Source organism: Anopheles stephensi, chromosome 2 (assembly GCF_013141755.1).
Source record: "Anopheles stephensi strain Indian chromosome 2, UCI_ANSTEP_V1.0, whole genome shotgun sequence".
NCBI classification, from domain to species: domain Eukaryota; kingdom Metazoa; phylum Arthropoda; class Insecta; order Diptera; family Culicidae; genus Anopheles; species Anopheles stephensi.
In genome coordinates, this window is record NC_050202.1 from 54,433,122 (window position 1) to 54,453,285 (window position 20,164).

Consider the following 20,164-nt stretch of genomic DNA (forward strand, 5'->3'; position numbering starts at 1 on the left):
CTTACGGCCTCCTAATGTCATGTCTGCCATTTCTGGCTTACTGCAGTTATTGATATCGCATAGTTGGATAGTCAGTCCTCACTATGGGCAAACGGCCCAGATGGAAGTTGAACCCCGGGTCCTGTCGTTTGAAGACCAGTGCCATTGTCGCATCTACCATCAGGCTGCCCCGGTAGTAGATAGGTAAAACTTCATTTATCTGGGGCCAGTAGACAGGACCGAGCGAAAGGATACTGTCAATCGATCATTCTACAGCTTACGGAAACTGCTTCACTCAAAACACCTGTCACAACGGCCGAATCTGGGACTTTACAGATCTTTTAAATTGCTCAGAAGATGCTCACAACCCCGCCATTGACCCTGTATGGAAAGACAATCGAGGAGCTGCTAAAATGACGAGCTGTCCGAACTATGCAGTGATGTCACCATCACCTCTCTTGTCACTGAATTAGACTCGCCTGGACACCCTTGAACTAGTCTGGACAAGGAATCCCAGTGAGAATTTTTCTTACGCTTTTCGTAAACTAATCTTGTACTAATCTTGTAAATTAATTTACAGAATATTTCATACAGATTATCTGCAGAAAAAAATTGGGATTGTATTAATCATAAGTTCTTAGCAATATAAGGTACCTATGGTTAATTAATTAAAAATCAAGCTTATATTGCTATAACGGAAGCCAATATTGCTAATATAAAACATTTACTTTTTCATAGCACTTGTAAGTTCCATCCACAGTATTGATTGTCCATTCTCGAGAGCATATTTCTTTATCCCACACATTCCTTTCCATACACATGGAGATAGGAGATTGGTATGCGTACGTTTCCTGCATAACAAATTCGGCGTTTATCCTTCAGCAGGTTTAGACGGAAAATACGGAAACAAGTGTGAGAGGAAATGAATCCATCACGCACGAGAGAGTAAGGCATACAAAAAGCACAAGTAACGCACAAAATCAATGACAATGTTTTCATCCTTCCAAGGTCCTGGGGAGTGCTTTACTGATCAGTTTTTTGTGGTTTTAATTAAAGTTAATACAGCATATTTTTGATTTCCCACAGGAAGTAATTTACAATACATTATAAATTCCAAAAATACAACAACCGATTAAATATTACTAAGCCAAAAAATATTACTAGCAAAAAACAGGGGGTAAAAATAATTTCCTCTCGCAAAGGTGCTTATGCTCACAAACAATTTTGCGATCGGGAAAAAAAAGTCCTAGTTCCTGAAGAAAAGCCCAGACGACTGCCCAGGTTATACGCAAGAAACACAGCAAACAGCACGGCGCGCGACTGCTGAAATGCGCCTTGCGTATTTGGGGCGTTTGCTTTTATCGATTTTCCGTTTTCCAACCGACCCGGCCTGGTTGGTTGGTTGCGAATGTGTCGTGCCGTCGTTTTCGTTGCCGTCGGTAGCCATAGGAAACGGGCGTGCACATGGTAAATGATTCAGAGATTTTTCCATGCAATTTAAGGAAGTAGTTGTTTGATAAAGATTAATTTAAAATAAAGAAGATAGGTTGCGTTGAAAGCTTGCTTTAAATTCATCGTTAATGTTTCGCATCTTCATTCGGATACCCTGCAGAGGAGGAAATATTTTACCTATAAATCATCACATTTCATAACGTTACCCTGGGTGCAAATACGAGCTTCCTTTACATCTCTCTTTACATCTCTGTACACAACAACACGCTCTGCCTACACATCAAAACATCCGAACGTTCGAGCACGAACAACACCGGAACAGTTCTTGCCTGGGACAAGCGAGGGATTTTTGGTTTTTCCTTCTTTTTTCACCTCCTCTACCGTGTCCCTGTGCTTGTGCGTTGGAAAATCGATAAATATTGATCAATTTCCCACGGGCACCGCACACAACACAAGCACAGGGGCCCGGAGAGTGCCGGCGGTACTGAGAACGTTACGCGCGCCAAGAAGAGAGACAGAGAAAAAGAGCATAAGCATGATACAGAGAGTGATGGGGGGGGGAGGGGGGAATAGTTGGTGGGAAGGGACGGCTGCTATCCAACAACAACAACAGGCACGTGCGCGTCATTCGCGTCCATTTGCCCACAATATGCATGGGGAGCATAGGAAAGCAGGTCTGTGCCGTTGATTCCATTTGATGTAGGACGACAGCGACGGCGGGCGGAGCAGAATGTGGAACTAACAGCAACCCGTCCCGTTCTGTTCTGTTGTGTGACTTCAAGAGATGCTGCACGCCTTTGGTGGGTGTGAAAGAGGCGCAGCACGGTCGCGGTATGCCGATGTTTTATGTGTGATGCATCAACATAAGCGCGCTACCGAGCAGGTCAGAACGCGGATCGATAAGTTACTGAGGAAGCGAAGAGAGGATTCTAAAATATGGAAATAAGTTCCAAATAATTTAAATTTGTTTGTCGAATTTGGATCTTTGGCACGTTAAATCAGCCTGATTGAGACCCTAACACACTAAAGTTCTGCAATTACAATACCTTTCTCGCTGGTACTACATGATCTCCTTGTACCATTTGTGTAAGAGATGGTAGGATAATTATCAGACAGTATTCCGGAAAAGATGGGAGAACATCAGCTACACTGCCAGTTGTTAGGACAGATGAGTGATTTTAAAGCCGCTTATAAGTCCACATAGGGAGGAATCGGTGGTCGAGGTGATAGCGGCGCCGGTCTTCACACGACAGGACCGGGGTTCAAATCCTATCCAGATCGACTCCCCGTACGTAGGCTTGACAACTTTACTACGAGTAAAATTAAGTCACAGAAAACCAGAAATGTATGTGGCAAGCCGAGACCTCTCGAGGTTGTAGTACCAAGGAAGAAGAATAAGCTAGGTCCATATAAGTTCTCTTGATATCCTGGTAAAGCTGAGCAAGTTTGCTATACCAACTTTACACGTCAGGTGAAGGTAGATGGAAAACTCTCAGGCCGCACTTGATATCAGCGAAAGATAAACTTTATCCGCTTTAACCAGACACTAAAGAGGTTCATCCAAGGTGAAGTCTTTGGACACCATCTTCTGTAAGTAAATCCAGGTTTACGCTGATGACGTAGAAGACAAGATTGGTTTAAAGCTCTTCTACAAAATATCTTCAAAGGATCGAGCAAATTCTGAGCTGCCCATGGCTAGAGCTATTTGGAACGACTAGCACTTGGACAGAGGAGGTGTATTATGCTTCAATTGCGTAGATGCGTCCACCAGAAAGATCGAAATATTGGAGAGGAAGCCAACAGCACAACATCAGGGACTTTAACAGAATATCAAGACCAAGATAACAAAGTCTAGCTGAGTTTGGCATTCGATACTGGTAAAAATAAATTGAAAAGGATAAAGGAGCTACTAAAGATATATTTTTATTGGAGCATAAACAATATTCGTCACACACCATTCATTATTCCACCGAAAACGTTCGAAAAAGAATCCAGCAGCGATAGTTTACACTCGGCATACATGTCAGCACACACAGACTTGCCACTCTTGGTGGCACTCATCAGCCCTGGTACCGCTTCCGCCTGACGGTAAAGTGTGTGATGAGGTTCCACGTGAACATCACCGGTGGATGAAGGTGTAAAGGCAATGTGCAACAGTTCCCCTATCAATCCACTCGTATGTGTAAAGCTAGCCTCGGAAGATTCACATATAGCACGCAAAACACAACTCCGACCAGCCAAACCTTTCTGGTCAAACAGTTGTTCTAGCACGCGATAGAAAGTCCATCGGGATCGGGATGTGCCGTCGGATTCTTGCTCGGCAGATTCCTCCAAAGGCTGCTCCTGCCACTTAGGTTCAGAGTCGTAACGTTCGTACAGCTTGTGAGGCGCTATCACTAGCGGGGTTTCGCGCCTACGAACAGCATGACGTTCTGTCTCAAACTCGTGACGATCCAGGAACGGTGGTATCCAGTGGGACGAGTTCCACGGTAACAGATACACCGACTTAAACACGTATCCCATCGTGATCGATTCGAGCTGAATGTCCGCTGGTATACCGAAACCACCGATCAGCTGCAAACGTTGTGGATTGGCACGTGGAAAGATTAGAAAACGTCGCTGTCGTGGTTTGGCACGATCGGTGTCCAACGCCCTCGACACTGCTAGAGCCGATGATAGCACCACTAGCAGCGCTAGTTGCAGAGTTGGGTTTAGTGCGGACATTAGTACGGTTTGCCCTTCCAGCAGGAACTAAACGCAATTCCTGGAGCAATCGTTAGTCTCACCGTGGTGGGGTGGATTCCAGCATTAATTCACATGTAAGTGTGAGTATTTGCTTAGTTTGATAGACAATGCAAGCATTTCCCGATGGATACTGTTGGACTGGTCCAGTTGCACATTCTGTGCGAAAAACTCATCCAGCCGCTAACGACAACAAAAAAAAAGAGTTTAACACCAATTCCAATACCGCCGAGGTGTAATTGGGAGAAAAAAATTAACAACTCTTTAAAGATGACAAATTACTACTTTAATGTTATGTTAAAATAATATTTAACTTACAACCAAGTTCAAGAATACATTCACTGCAATTTTTAGCTGAAATGTGACAGGAAAAATCGAGACTTAAACGTCTTCATCTATGTGGAACTTGAATCCAGCGTGAGAGTATTTATCTAAATGTCGATCTGTTTGCTGACGATGCGAAGCTATTCCTGTCGATCCAAGACCGCTTCGACCAACTCCGGCTGCAAGCTACACTTTGTTCATTCCAATCCTGGTGTTCAGAGAATGGTCTTGAATTGTGTGTTGTCGTAACGTTCACGAAAAAGCGCTGTCCTCTGGTGTACGACTACACATTAAACGGTTCTGCTATTGTCCGCAAAAGCTGTGTTAGGGATTTAGGAGTACTCCTCGATGAGAAGCTGAGCTTCCACGAACAGCTCGAACACGTCGTCACCAAGGGCAACCAGCTGATAGGCTTGCTTAAGCAACTTACTCGCGACTTCACGGATCCGGTCTTCATCAAGACGCTCTACTGCTCCTTGGTTCGATCGGTGCTAGAGTATGCCTCCATTGTATGGTGGCCATCTGCTGCTCGGCCCCTAGCCCGTTTGGAATCCGTCCAGCGCAAATTCACCCGGTTCGCATTGCGCCTCTGGAGGGTCCAAATGGACTAAGACACTCGCTGTGCGCTTTTGGGCATCGAGTCGCTGAACCAGCGTAACTGCAACGCCCAGAGACTATTTGTTGCGGGACTTTTGGACTTCCGGATCGACTCCCCAAACACTACTCTCTGGGCTCAACTAATACGTCCCAACCAGGCCGCTTCGCCCAAGGACGCTGCTTGACGTAGGGGATCGCCGAACCAGTTTTGGTACATTTGATCCCTTTCTCCGTATGTGCCGTGAATATAATTGTATCAGTAATCGTCATTAACCAGACATGTCCTTATAACTGTTAAGTGTCTTAGCAATTAGGCTTGAAATAATGAAAATAAACAATAAATGGTGAAGAACGTTCTGGACAGATGGACATTGTTTGCTAAAATTCGACGTCCATCTTTGAGACTATAGCGACCATGTGATAAATCATGGAGAATGAGTAGCTGATGGTTGAAGACCTCTCAGCAACTTCCAATATAATTTGCTAGAAAAACTTCTTCCAAAAGACCACATCCAATTTTTTTTAGCCCAGGCAGAGTTAAGGTCCCAGCTAACTGCCGGAACAGAACCCATACCCATATTTTTGTAGAATGCTTCTTGGATGTAGGAATTTAAATAGCTGAGTCACTATAGTATATTATTAACCCATCTTACACTAGCGACTTATCAATCAGATTCGTTTGTATTAAATTCACTAATCATTATCTAAATTCGAAATTCTTAGTCCACGCCTGCCTTAAAGTGAAATATATCTGCTGATCAAGCACTATATCCATTGGTGATCTGCTGATGGAGACCGATCTCCATTACAGGTTTTTGTTGGAAAATCACCATTAGGCAACCACAAGCCGCATCAAAAATGTTGTTTACGACAGTTAAATATTCAAAATGCATTAAAACGAAAAACAATAACCTCAAGACATAACCCGTTCGCGAAGAGGGTTGACCACACCACACGCCAACCGTTTTTGGCAAACGTTAGCGTTAAATGAAACAAACAAGACGACGGCGATGAAACTTCCACCGCATAAAATAGCATAAAATGCATCGCGCGTACAAGTGAAGGAAAATCGAAAGAAAACGAAAAACAAAACAACGAACCACCACCCGATTTTGCTCTGGTTTGCGGCGGCATCGGAGGTTTGCTGACGCTGGCGACTTTGAAAGTTGAAGGAACTCTCCGTTCCACAGCGCTCACAGGCAGATACCACAACTGCCTGCGCACATGTGTGTTTGAGGTTGGTGTGTGTGTGTGTGCGTCTGTGCACGGACACGTCTGTGTGTGTGTGCATAGAGTACAGGAAAAACTAGTTAATAGTTCATTCCCCAACATAGGCCACCATATATGGAACACATCGGATCGTGCGGAAGTGTGCTGTTTTGAAAATGGTAGAGACACAGTGAAGAAAGATGCATCCCTTCCTGTCCAATCCCCATCATCCACCACCAGACACGCTCTGTAAGAGTCCTCTCTCGCCAGCCCAACACTTTCCACATTCACAACCAGAAGCCACTTCACTGCTTGCAATGCGTTTTCCCTTAAGTAGTTGGTGTTGGTGCACGCGGTTCTTGTGGGAAGCGCCCAACACGGGTGGCAGTGTTGCGGTGGGGATAGCGAAGATGTACTTGAATTTCGATCCATCTCCACACAACAAAACTGCTCTACGAGGGAGCAGATTGAAGCGAGGAATAGATGGAGATAGAGCGTCAGTCTTTCTCGGCCACATAAAAATAGTGAGCCGTCATCTACTCCCCCCCCCGTCCGTGGCCAAGCGCGCCTCCAAAAGGGCTAGAGTAGAGCGAGAGCGAGCGAGAGAGAGAGAGAGCAAGAAAGTGTACGGTTACCTCCTCCCTTCTTCTCCTCCCTATTATGCTCGCTCCCGACGACGCAGCATAAAACTCGCGCTTGCTTGGCAAAATCGATCGAGCATGTTTTATTTTCATTCCACCAACAACTAACGACCCCACGGCAGCTCTTGGTGGCGGCACTCCACCCCAACTCGAGTGCCGTGTGCGTATGTGTGGGTTTTGTATTTTGAACCCACCACCTTCGTTAAATGGCCTCCAACCACGGCCACGGAACATGGTCAATGGAGCTGGCCGGGGGACTTTAGTTCTCTCTTTCTTCTTGAACCAATAGACGAAGGCGCACGAGCGACCTGAGGAAAATTACAAAATTCATCAATTTTTAATAAACCTTCACGGAAGGAAAATGTTATGCTGAGTGCATTGAACCATACCCACTTGAACTTTGGTGGTTGGTTGAGCGAAAATAGTACGGGGTTAATACTTTATCATCTGTATAAAGTGATTTATAGCCTTCAAAATATGACAGCATAATAAAGAATGGATAAATTATTAAAACTAGCAAGCTAGACATCAAGAAGTCACCGATGCAATCTACCATGCAATGGGGGGAACAAATCAGTGGAGGTCGTCACCACCCGCTAGGAAGCATGTGTTTTTCCGACCGGCTGGTGTAGAGAGATAAATTATTTTTATACCCAAACAAAAATACGATTCATCAACATATTTAACCTCACGCGATGCATCAGGCGTGTGGTCCACATCTATTGCAACTGTGTAGCCTTCCGTTCGTAGCATCTTGGCAGCTCCAGGTTTTAACGCGTCTTTGATTATTATCTCACCAGGAATGTCATTAAAGTGTTATTTACACTTATTTTTCATACAACTCAGACTCGGTCAGCTCTGTAGCAGCTGTCGGCCTTGACCGGTGCTGTCTTATCAGGTGTATGAATTGCTACTAACTTATCAGGCGCCTTGCGGTCTTGGCCTACTGTGGAAGTCCTCGATACTGCTCACTGTCTAACGCCTCTGCCATTTTCAAAATCCCACCTTTTTTTGTCATACGCATCAACGCCATCATCCCATCTCAGTATGGATCATTTAAACGGCTCAAAAGACTCTACAGAGTGGGTTGTCTGGTGTTATTCTAATGACTTGACTAGGCCACTGGAACCTGGCACAGCAGAAATATTATTAGGCGCCTAGAGTTCATCACTTTAAAAGCTCTTTCGAAGACTTTCCACACATACAAAACCAAAAGCCTTCTCAAAATCTTTCTTTCGAATAAAACAAATTAGGCCAAAGTCCTTATCTCAATTCGGGCCTTCCACGCCTTCTTTATCCACATGGACTTCGGCGTACGGTGTCATTCTCATGACATGACCAGGCCATCGAATTCGGGCGAATATTTCGCAAGTATCTAGCAGTAACAGCGGAGGGATCATCGCAAAGGTCATAGAGCGTACTTTTGGCGATTTTTTTCTGAAAATTATAGTTGCACTAGCCTTTTGAACGAAGGTAAAAGGGGTTCGTCAGTTTTTGATAAAGTCCCTGACTCAGAGGCGTATGTGGATGTGGTTACTGGGACTATGAATGTTCTTTACAGTCTCAACATTCAACTGCTGATTTTTGATCCAATAGATAAGTAGAGCATATGTACACTTCGAACAACTGGGGTGATGTACAGACACCCCTGCCGGAATCAGAAAATATCAGAAGCGCTGGTGTTGATACTCTTCGCATGATTTTAGTTTTTACCTCGTTAGTCTTCAACCTGAACCTGAACCTGTTTGGCTTGTTCGCTTCAATGGAAAGCTTCTACGTCCTAGGAGAGATTTAAACCAATTACCTCCTCCATCATCAGCTTATAACCATAAACATACATTTTCAAATGATTTCCTGAAGCTTCCATCTTCGAATCAGGTTGAATAAAAGACCGGACAGCCAATCTATCTCTCTGATTCCTTTGTGGGAATTTTCCCATAGCTGAATATTCGGTACAACATATGGAAGAAATAAATGTTCTGTTCGCCGTTTTGAAGGCACGTTCCAGTTGAGACATTATCTTTACCGAACGTATTATTAAACCATTCTCTAACAATTGTTCATATACAAAACTGTTATTATAACCCTACTTATTTTGAGTAAAACCAAGAAGATAATTGAAGGCTCCTTATCATTGCACCGGAAGAGAGTTTGAATAGTTCCACGTAGGACAAATGACTGAGCAAATCCACTCCATTGATATGAAGGGGAACATTCAACTTCATACTCAAGCAAACAAAACCCAGCATGTGGTCCATTCTAGTGAGGGGTGACTAGCTCATCATAAAACATTAAAGCCTTACCGGAATGAACCTGGAGGGCATGGAAATTCGGCTGTTCCGAATCGATTCCATAATTCGTGCACACACCAGAAACGCAATCAAGGGAAGCAGCAAGCAGCGCTACATAATAGTGACCTAGATACTTATTTTAGCTAGCCCTGCTGTTCACCGGCCGGATTCCACTAACCTGGACGTGAGGGAGTGGAATGCCAGATTTTCCTCGGAAGCTTTTCTAAAACACACACACACAAACACGCACAAAAGGAAACCCTCTCGCTACATTATTGATTTGACGACATAATTAACGTGGAAAGCGTGTGAGCTCTATTTTTAACCACCCATTGCAGCAACACCATTAAACCTTCGGTAGCTTGTGTCTATCCTCTCCTCGCCCTGCTCTCGCCCTCTTCGTCGTCCCTATCGTCGGCAGCGTTATCGATTAGCATCGATTACTGTCGCATGACCGTTGGCAATGTGCTAACAACACCGTTTCCTTGACGGCAGAGGTCAAAATGCCGGGGAAGGTTAAGCGACGTGATAAGGGCGTGGAAAATGAATTGTAGGCATACAGGGGAGCTACGCCTCACGAAACGAACATTCATGTCGACAACAATTTTCAATCGCTTTTTTTCGGAACCGTGCACCGTGCTTCATGGTTAACACATTCTGCCACTCGACGGTGCTGCAACGCCACTTCAATTCAAGTCTTGTCCTGTGATTACGTAACTGATTGTGATGTGCAGCGAGGATATATTAGACTGAGATAAGGAGATGGGGTTTTCATGTGCTTCAAGAAACATCCCTATCGAGTGGAAGGTTTTCTAAAAATTGGCGGAAATTAAACTTATTTTCATACCGAATTTAGCCGGAACTTTCATTCTGGTTTTTCTCGCAGTAAGAGAGATTTTCCATCGTTTTTCTGGTCTATCAAAAGATGATGGCAAATGGAGTAGCCTCGATCTCCCGTAGAAAGGCATGTGGAAATGTTTGGTTCGGCATTTTTGCGATTGTCTTAACTACTCGCATAAGAGGTACATACTTAAATTACTGTTTTAAATATCTAGAAAATTACTCCTGTTTTAAGCTTAACAAATGTGTAGTGTAGCTTTCAAGGGAACGATCGGGAGAAAATTATGTCAATGTGGTAGTAAGAAACGTTGTTAAGTAGATTTAGATGTTGGATACTCAGATGCAAGGCAAGGCAGATGAACAGACGCATGTAGTATAGTAGTATAAACCAAATCAAGAAAATCAGAGACTTGGGAAGCCTCAGTTAAGTGTCCAAGCTCGTTTAGCGTCCCTAGGGCTTCCTATATTCAATCTTATCCAGCAGGACTGACTATTCAGTTACTGGAAATTCAAGTCAAGAAATTCAGTAATAGTAGGGCTAAACTGATGACTGACTAAACTAGTACTGAGATGGAATTGACGAAGAAGTTTTTGTTGGTGAGGCTCCTAATAGCAAGCGCATTTTATGAAGATATTGTCCACGATCAGGAGATCAGAAGGACTATTTGAATCTATTTATGCTGAGGAAAACTGGCCAATAATATTATCAGGATAAGATGCCACTTTCTTTCCTTAGCGCCTTCTTAATTACACCAACATTTCATCCAGATGATGTATTAAGAGAGCCTGAATACGTGCAGCTGTCTCAATACAACTTTAAAACGCTTTCTTATGATTTTCTACATTGACACTACAAACTCAAAAAACTCGCGATTGCTATTGCCCCCTTTTTTTAGTAAGTCCTACATATTCATTTTTACACTTGCATATGCTTCCATTAATTCTTATATAAACGTAATATAAGCAACTTAGCCAATACAAAGAAGGAAAGGGATTTTTTCTGCTAGTGCCGCACCCGGAAGCATCATCATTATGTAAATCCCAAACAATTTCCAACCCTTCTGGACCATATTTTCATCAGTTCCTCGCGCCTATCGACTTCAAACCTCGGGTAAAAAATATGTCCTCGGGAAAAAGGACCACCCCCCCCCCCCCCCCCCCCCCCTATTTCTTGAGGTTCAGATACCGAAAGTTTACAAATCTTCTAAGTTAGAAGACATTTCCTTAATAACTATTATCAATAAACAAACAATAAAAAACACACACTTACACGATGATCATGTTTTGATCGCCGCTGCCTTTCGCCCTTTTCTTCTACCCCAGCTGCTTTCACACTACCTGGCCCCCTACCCGATGCACATTTCCCCTGACCCACACGCCTCAAAACACACTTCGTTCTCCACGCGAGGGGCCTGCTTGTACACACACGCGCACGCACACTTCTCACTGGCTCGCATCCATCGTGAGTAAGACCGTTTCTCACCTACACTCACTGACTCACTGGCTCACACTGCACATTCACGCAGTGTGTATCGTCGTCGCCGTCGTTCGCATCATCCACCGCCGGTTGGGACGACTTTTGCTCCACCTGCTGCCGTTGTTGCTGCGGCAGCAACACCACTATCGAGGATGACGTCGGTGACGTTAATCGCGACAACCATGACGAAGTTGGGCGGCACACACTAACACTACTACCAGCCGGGAAAGTGTTGCAGCAGCAGCTGGCGGCAGACGATCTGCCCGTTGTGAAGTGCGCGAAAGCAACGTGGTTCCTTATCCTCATTTCCGCGTACGGCACTACGGGACGATGATACCATAATCATGGCCACTGGGAGGATAGGGCTAACACACACACACACACGCATGCACCTGTGCGCGCACGCTCGTCGTCCCGTTGTGTACTATGCTTCCGACGATGGTTGCTATTTGCGATTTTATTCTGCTCCTTCTTCACAACGATGTGACCAGGAAAAATGCACTTAGAAAATTGTTGTTCTAGTGACTTTACAAATCACTATATTTATATACGTACACGCATGCACGATAATCGGGGAATGATGATGTTATCAACACGCATCACCAGCCATGAGACACAACGCGGTAAAATTACCCACCGTGAGCACCTCACACAACATTTATGCACTCACTGCTCACCACGATCTCTCACCAGGCGCTCGGCGTGCGACCATGCGCGGCCAACACACACATACACGGCAGGCATAACTTTTCGCTGCTTTCCTTCACTTTTCACCACTATCGGGCCACCCGTATCATCGTTTCCGTGAAACGAGCGAGCAAAAGAATTTCTTCCCTTTTTCTCAGCCCTTCGGTTTTCTTCTTCGAGCTCAACACACACACATACAAACTCACACGCACGTCCTCTGTTTTAGCTGCGAGGTTCACACTATTTTGTTACTATTTTATGTCACAAACACTCCCGACTTCCGTACGGTACGGTTTTTACTGTACCGTCGTCGTACACACACCGCCTCTGTGACACACTCCGGTGGCGCTTGTGGCTTTTCGTGGGGGCAATTTTCATGTGTACAAAACATGTGGGGTGGGAAAAACACACACACTAAAACATTAAACGCGGATCACCATCCAATCGAACAAAACTTCACGTTCCCGGAATTTTCCGTTTCGATATAGTTTATGTTTTATGCTCCTGCTCTTCCTGTAAATGATATACACACAAACAAAATTTACATTTACTCCATTTATAAATCAAGCACACACATACACACATGCATGGAACATCTTCCCAAACCCTTGTGAGCCTACGTGACGTGAGGTTGTTGGGTGGCGCGCAGCATACCTTCTTCACAATTGGAACGCGTTTTCTTCGACGGAGCAGCACAAAAAAACGACATCGCATTCACGCACACAACAGCTACACACGCATTAAACACACACACACACACACTGTCAGCGGTGTCGGTCACCGACATCCGTTTCTCACTGCTCACCAGCGTACAATCAGCTCACTATGCTCACTATGTTATGTGTGTTTTCGACTGTGTTATTGGGCGTTTTTGGAGGTAAATTTATGCGCTTTGGTTTGGCAGTGCAATGTTATATTAATTATTCTTTAACTTTGGAAGGAAATATCACTGGGCAGAATCTGTAGGATTGAGTATCGTGAATCTCTCAACCAGAAATTCACATTTCTGGGCCGTTTGGGCGCAACTAATTAAGAATAAATTCCAAATTATTTACATTCACATAACATAACATAGTTCACTATAAAATATCCAAACACCAAAACAAAACAATAATTAACAATGAATAAACACACACACGCATTGGGCCGACCACTCGTGAACCGCGCGAAGAAAGCGGTTCCACTGCGAGGGATCGTTGAACTTTGGTCCAAGGCAGCGTTGCCCGTCTCATGCAGCGTACTAGATCAAAACAAGTTTCATCGAGAGGTTGAACTGCTGGCATCCCCCAATATCACATGGCTTTCTCGTGAATCTTCACCTCATCATGCTCACTACTGCGTACTACCAACATCCATTACACAGAAAAACCCACTACGAAGCCGTATCCTACCAACACGGGTCTATCACGTCTAGACACAGCCGCTGCGAATCAAAATAATAATGCTGCACTTGCCTCGGACTGCTATTTCGTACTACACATTTCCAACTTTAGGGCAAACGAAACCAAGAGACGATATGATCTGGTAACGATGCCCATCAACATCAGCTCTTCGAGGGTTTTTTTCGGTGAAGAAGAGAGGCCCCATGCTCGACGCACGAAACGACCGTGTGACCGCAACCTCAAAGAATGAGAAACACCCGCAAACACAACCCGCCACCTCGCTTCCCCGAATGGCGGAAATGCTGCCCTTCTACCCCGTTGGAGGCCTTCCCATCCCATCACTCCAACGAATGGTACGGGAACGCGATGCGGCTGGAAGAAGTGCAGCTAGGGGACCGAAGGGCTTCCGTATTTCACCACCCCAAAAAAAACTCTTTCCTTTCCCCTTTCTTATCCACTCCGGCCGTCTCTGCTGACAACAGAACGCGAGGCGTGGTTGCGCTGGTGTTGGTGTGCGATGCACACACGCACGCACGCACACATGCACTTGGTCGCGCGGAACAGCAGACCCTCGGCCGTACGGCCGTTTTTCAACCGGACTTTTCTCACCTTTCGCACACGGTTTGGCACACGGAAGAGGTATTACGGAACGGAGGCGTGCTTCCGCAAGCGATTTTTCACCGAACCAACCAGGATCGGGTAATCTTTCACGCGGAAAATACAGTTTTACTGTGCCTGCGTTTGGCACGCACGTCCAATCCACTTCTTCACTTTTTTGCTTGTTGTAGCTGGTGCTGCTATCGTCCCGTTGACAGTTCGATGCCAAGACGCGTGATGCGAAGGTTGGACCATCTGTTCAAGCATGCTCATCGGACGCCATTTTGTTTCCTTGGGTTTGACAGCTATATTTGAAAATTTGACGAGCACGTGGAACGCAAGCTGGAGTTTTAGTAGAAAGAAATCTACGGATTCCGCTTATTTTCGAACAAATATTAATTTATCTACGTTACAAGGAGTTACTAGCGTAATCAAAGACGTAAAGGAGCAAACGGTGGAGCTTAATATTACCACATTCAGGTAGTAAAACATTATTCCTTTTCCTTTGTTCGGATTCGTTTAGCGTTGAACTTAATTGGAAAGTGGAACCTCTCGGGGACCACGTCTAATTCAAAGCTTCTAATTCTGCTAGGAATTTTAAAAGAAATAGAAAAAAAACTCTTTTACCATACACAAGCATCAAATGGTGTCTTTATTTGTTGACCGTGTTCATCAAAGTTACTGTCCTGTTCAAAAAACAACAGACTCAAAACCCCTCTTCATGGTGAACCGTTTTGCGGCCTTTTTGTACAATGTTCGGTAGCGGATTGTTTGCAGGCGTGGCGGCGGCGGCGGTTACAATTTCTCGTTTCTACTACTACGTTGCTCATGCGCACATACTGCTGATTACTAATACTATTTTGTAAGCCATTTTCTGTTGAAGCACCTTTACTCACATCCACACATGATATGGAAGAGTTGTTTTGCATTGTCATTGATATATTAGCTAGCTCTCTCTTGCTTTATCCTAAAGGTTTGAACTTAAGCGGGATATATTGTACGCGGGCAACAATTGCACGATGAGATTCCGTTCCAGGTAGTGTGCTGTTTGTAGATTTCTTCTGCACCCTCAATGAGAATTATTAAAATGTCCTTTAGAATCGGTTTTTGTTCGGAGGGATTACATACCCATTGCAGATTAGCCATGATCACAGTTCAAACCTACGCTTTCTTTAAAATATTGTTTTCACCTAAAATTGATCCTGAATTGTAGACATGTAGCTTTACATTGATATGCTTAGTTTTCGTACTGATCATCCACACAGTTAGCTGCAGATTAAACTTTCCTTTCACTAAGGGGGGTTACCCCTTTATCCCTACTGATCGCTTAAATCACAAAGCAAGCACAATGCTATAGTTTACTTATTAAAACATGTTTTTTTAGATTTAACTACAATATCCTACATCCTCCTCAAGCACCAATTGAGCATGAAAAATTAAAGGAGCTAAGCTAGCTAAAGCACCACGGCTTGTAAATCGTGTTTCATTTTTTTATCTATCTCTCTACCATTTTTCTATCCTGTGATGTAGCATTCGTCATTCTGTAGATATCTTTCTTATTATTTTTTCCAATGCAGCGCTAACGAAGCAATGATTGTTGTACGATCGTGTACGAAAGGCAAAAGGGCAAATCGTGAGAAGCTTTTAGCGAGTTGTAATAATGAGAAAACGTTTCCTAGCACCTTACAGCGTAAATCGAGATTCTTAAAGACAGTTGTGAAAATGCTCACACAAATACGAATTCCCTTAAAAGCTAAGCGCCCTGTTAACGCAGTTGAGCAGTTGAAGTACTTTACATCACAAGTTTTGCACCTTAAAAATGAAGCTTTTTTTAACAACAGCAAGGAAAAAAAAGGAGCTAATAATCGGTAAATGTTACCGATCACAGATTGCCCGAGTTATGGCGCTGCAGCACACTGTTGATTTTCATCCTCAACGGTGAAAGATCAATTTTACCAAACCGTGGCAACGATCCGAATCGTTTGCTGATCGGCGTTGTGGTCGGTGTTCCCTTCGCCGGTGCACCATCATCGTCGTGCTTTGCTCTTTGGTCCACCGATTTACTCGGTGCTGACGAGGAGATACGTGCCAGGGTTGCGTACTTTTGGTACAGCTTTGGCGAGCACGGTTCCGCGACGCTCATCAACGCTCCACTCGATTCGATGTGCTGTGCTGCATCCTTCGCCGATGGTCGCGTGCCGTGTAGTGTTCGCAACCGTCTGCTGCTTGCTTTCGGCGTACGGAACGACGCCTGAATACGATCGTATTGTTCCACTGCCGATTCGTTGACGGCTCGTTGGGCGGATCGAACGGTTCGTGGTAGCGTGGTTGCGGGTGGTGGTGTCATTTGAACGCGTTCGGTGCAGTTCCCGCTGGCCGCCAGCTTGCTCTTACCATTCGGTGGCGTTCGCTGCAAATCTTCGTTCGGATAGTAGGAGGAAATCTTTTCGTCCACCGAGCACCGATGCTTCCCCGCCGTGCCGTCCTGTGAAGCGAGGAAGCTATGATCACTAGCGCTGCTAACGCCACTGCTACTGCTACTGCTGCTGGTGGAGCTGGAGCGGATAGGTTCCTGAAGGTGCTTCTCCGTACCACCCATGTTCATGTAGATCGATTCTTCACTATCTGGCGCACCGCTCACACCACCTAAGCCTTTCAGCGGCAGTGGATTGTTCCGGTAGATTACAGCCTCGTCCAACAATTTCTGCCGATTGAACCCGGTTCCAATCGGACCCATCTCAAGATATCCGTCCGTATCGGTCGCTTCCTTCATCGGTGAGGGACGCCGTTCCGCACAATCTTGCTCGATCGCAGCCACACACCCGACAAGATTCACCGTCGACGAGTTTGCGGACCGATTAAAACCTTCTAAAATACGTTCGGAAACGTTAAGTCGCCTGGCGCTCGGTAAGCATAACGGTTCCGCATCCACTTCCCCTTCCTGCGTAAGCGACATACCGGACATATCGATACACTCGAACGAACCGAAGCAACAATCCTCCTCGATGTAGTCGATATCTCGCTGCAGATAAAACTCGGACGTACACGAGCCAACTCCATCGGAAAGGTTGTCGCAGGAGGTGATGCTATCATGGGCCGCCCCTTCACATCCCGTGGGAGTTTCGCTTATCTTTAACCGGCTCAGGTCAGGACTCGAGAAGCTGTTCCGCTTATTCTCGGCCAACCGTAACCGGCACACCTTATCGCGATGCACAACCGCACCAACCTTTTCCGCGATAGAGCAGGCAACCGAGACCGGTTTGGTGCCCGCTTTACATTCCTTGCGTGCGGAGCTTTTCTTTTCGGAAGCTGACCCCTGCGAATCCGTGCTGGTTGTACGCCGGCGACCAAACATCGACTCTAATCGTAGCCAGTGGTGACGCTTTTTCTTCATTAGCTCCGCTTCCGGGGCCGTGTACGACCGTTGCAGATCGAACCCATCGTTCGTGTTGGATCGTTTGCGGGGCGGTAGTGGTGGAGGTGGTGTACAAAGCTCTTCCTTGATTGGTTCCCCACAACCGGGTACCAGCTTCATTTCCTCGTAGATTCCGGAAGCAATCGATGCGCGAGATAAGCGTGAATTGGGCCCGGCTAAATCGTCACGAATTTCCTCGTAAATGCCCGACAACCCCGAAACACGCCGTGACCAGTTGGCCGGATTGGGTTCGGCGGTTCGCTCCACCACTGACGGCACCGTCGGCAACGGGCCCAGTATATCCTGCAGGCCCATAATGTTTTGTGTGTTGTCCAGATTCTGGTAGATGCCCATATCATCGCACGCTCTTCCATCGGCCGTCGAGGCGGCAGCACCAAGCGGATCGATCGGTTGCATCTCCTGCCGTATTTCGTAGCTCGGTGTACGGCTAGCACGGCGCAACTGCATCATCTCCTGCCGGTAAAGCTCCAGGTTGCGGATCGATTTCTTCATCCAGCGTAGATGCCGTTCGCAGAGCAGTTGCGTTTCCAGGGCAAAGTAGGCGCAGCATCGTTTGCGATTGTTCTTCCAGAACAACCCGTACGAGTGCTGTTTCGTGCGGGACGTGGCCATTTGTACGGTGAGGCCGGGAATGTTAATACGCACGATCAGATCGGTGGTAAGATCGGTGGGTGATGAGAAGAACGAGATGCGCATATAGCACGGGAAACATTTGACCGCTTCTACGCGCACAAAGTACCGCGACCAGGACTGTGGATTGAATCGAAAAAGTGCGAACTTATTCATCTGCCCTTCCGTATCGCTTCTCTAATTCCCTACCTTTAGGTGAGAAAATTCCAGCTTCCTCTCGCGGATGTCCAACTTTACATCCATAAACATGCTTATCGTATTGTCTTCCATCGGGAGGCTTGTGGTTGCGGTTAGCGATGAGCAAGTTTTTGCTTTAAAATAATCCTACAAAAATACCAAAAGATTATTTTAATTAATTTTACTGCGTCATGCTTTTTTGGGAATACAATTCGGTTCATTCTATTTTCACTCTGTGCGTAATTCCCGATATATACGATCACGCTTTGGCCTTGAAGGCTTGGCTAATGCCTTACCTATCGTGCTGTAAACATATTAGCAACGATCTAACGGTCGTTGGAGATCAGAAGCTTGAAGGACCTTCGACGTAGCACGCGCGCACACCCTAACCGACTCGCGTAGTATTGTCGTGTTCACGCGACGAGAACAAGCAGCAAGATCCATCGTTTGACGTTCATATCACAAACGAATCGACCAACTCTGTTCCAGCTGCGGCTGCTTGCGTCATTTAGAACCGTTTGGAATTTCTTCAAGGTGTCGATCGCGACGCTTTTTTTATCGTTTTGTTGGTTTTCAATGGACCATGTTTGTTTTGCATGCGTTCAGTCAGCGTCTGGGCGGAGAAGTGGTTTGGTACTGTTTGACGGCAAAACAGACGGCGGTCCATTTTTGGGACAAAAATAGTCACCGTGACTCGACGATTTTAATTAGCAATCTTAGAAGCTGCGTGGACGGGATTTTCCCATGCATTCGGGGGATGAGCCCATCCTATAACGTCGTAAAAATGCATTTTTGCTTTTTAAATAGAATGCATGAGAAGAGCATATACCATTCTAAAGCAACATCCCGCCAAAATAACTCAACCTCACTTATCACTCTGAAATGTTGGTTCCTCAACTTACCTGTTTCGATTGTAAGCCTCAAGCGTGATTGCACAACCATATCAACTCGTCTGGCCGGTGAATGGAGGTAGCATTTTAAAATCACAACCGATCGGTACCGCCGACGGATATATAACCTTTCTAAGATTCGGCGTGTATGCCAAATGCAGCGAACCAACAAAAAAAGCTACAGCATCCGGTGAACACACTCCTTTCGGTATCGTTGCTGACGCTATTCATCCGTATCCGAGCTAGCCACCTCTACTCGCACTGCACTTGCAGCTCACAGAAGAATGCACTGTTCGCTTTCCGGTCCGGGATTGTGTACGTGCAATGAGAATACGTGAAGCAGCGGCCGGATGCTTTGAAATGGAATGTATAAATCTACTTAACTAGGGCTAGCAATAGAGCAAACCGCTTCGACTCGGGAGGAAACAAATCAAACAAAATGGTCGCGTCTCCATTGCACTGTAACTGAAGGCGACAGAATACACAAACGAAATAAACTGAACACGGCAAGATGTGTGGCGGAGGAGAGGTGGCGCGCAGTTAGTGGAGGCAAATTTGCACTTTGTGTTTACCACACCCGCTAGCAAGTAAAAAAAAAAAAACAAAACTCCACGGCGTTTATTTTGGTTTGTGCGCTTGTGCGTGTTTGCAAACCGCACCCAATTACCAAAAATCGCGCCTAGAACAGAAACGTCAAATTGACAGTTTTGACAGCTGGTACACAACAAAAACATACGCAACTTTATTCAAAAATATTTTACAAAATGCTTATTATTTGTACAAAGGAAATAAATGAAAACCCGCGTAGCATGC

The 20,164-nt window shown here is 45.4% G+C and overlaps 3 protein-coding genes across 8 annotated transcripts in view; all 3 read right to left on the reverse strand.

Moving 5' to 3' along the window:
- Positions 1 to 14,416, reverse strand: part of LOC118502766 (histone-lysine N-methyltransferase, H3 lysine-79 specific-like) — a 41,561-nt gene extending 27,145 nt beyond the window's left edge. For all 5 annotated transcript variants that reach the window (XR_004905074.1, XR_004905073.1, XM_036035352.1 and 2 more), the window contains exons 1-2: positions 14,231 to 14,416; positions 11,346 to 12,752 (exon numbers count right to left, since the gene is read on the reverse strand). The gene's annotated coding sequence lies outside the window, so the exon portion shown is untranslated. The remainder of the gene's footprint in view (positions 1 to 11,345; positions 12,753 to 14,230) is intronic.
- LOC118502769 lies at positions 2,789 to 7,159 on the reverse strand. Its single transcript, XM_036035359.1, has one exon. The coding sequence runs from the start codon at positions 4,153 to 4,155 to the stop codon at positions 3,379 to 3,381; it is 777 nt and encodes a 258-aa protein (XP_035891252.1). The 5' UTR covers positions 4,156 to 7,159; the 3' UTR covers positions 2,789 to 3,378.
- A 423-nt stretch (positions 14,417 to 14,839) lies between the features above and the next one.
- On the reverse strand, positions 14,840 to 19,995 carry LOC118502771. 2 transcript variants are annotated; one of them, XM_036035362.1, is made up of 4 exons: positions 19,364 to 19,995; positions 18,758 to 19,229; positions 18,474 to 18,608; positions 14,848 to 18,404 (listed from the first exon to the last, which is right to left on the reverse strand). In XM_036035362.1, the coding sequence occupies exons 3-4, from the start codon at positions 18,552 to 18,554 to the stop codon at positions 16,101 to 16,103; spliced, it is 2,385 nt and encodes a 794-aa protein (XP_035891255.1). In that variant the 5' UTR covers positions 18,555 to 18,608; positions 18,758 to 19,229; positions 19,364 to 19,995; the 3' UTR covers positions 14,848 to 16,100. The 2 variants fall into 2 exon arrangements, with proteins under 2 accessions (XP_035891254.1, XP_035891255.1); XM_036035361.1 differs by lacking the exon at positions 18,758 to 19,229 and having other exon boundaries at positions 14,840 to 18,404; positions 19,364 to 19,994.
- Between the last annotated feature and the right edge of the window lie 169 nt (positions 19,996 to 20,164).

Excerpts from the sequence above, each read along its gene's own strand:
- LOC118502769 (XM_036035359.1), bottom strand. The coding sequence starts at position 4,155 with ATGTCCGCACTAAACCCAACTCTGCAACTAGCGCTGCTAGTGGTGCTA.
- LOC118502771 (XM_036035361.1), bottom strand. The coding sequence starts at position 18,554 with ATGGAAGACAATACGATAAGCATGTTTATGGATGTAAAGTTGGACATC. Across the intron at positions 18,405-18,473 it reads TGGAATTTTCTCACCTAAAG|TCCTGGTCGCGGTACTTTGT; the intron begins GTAGGGAATTAG and ends TTCAATCCACAG.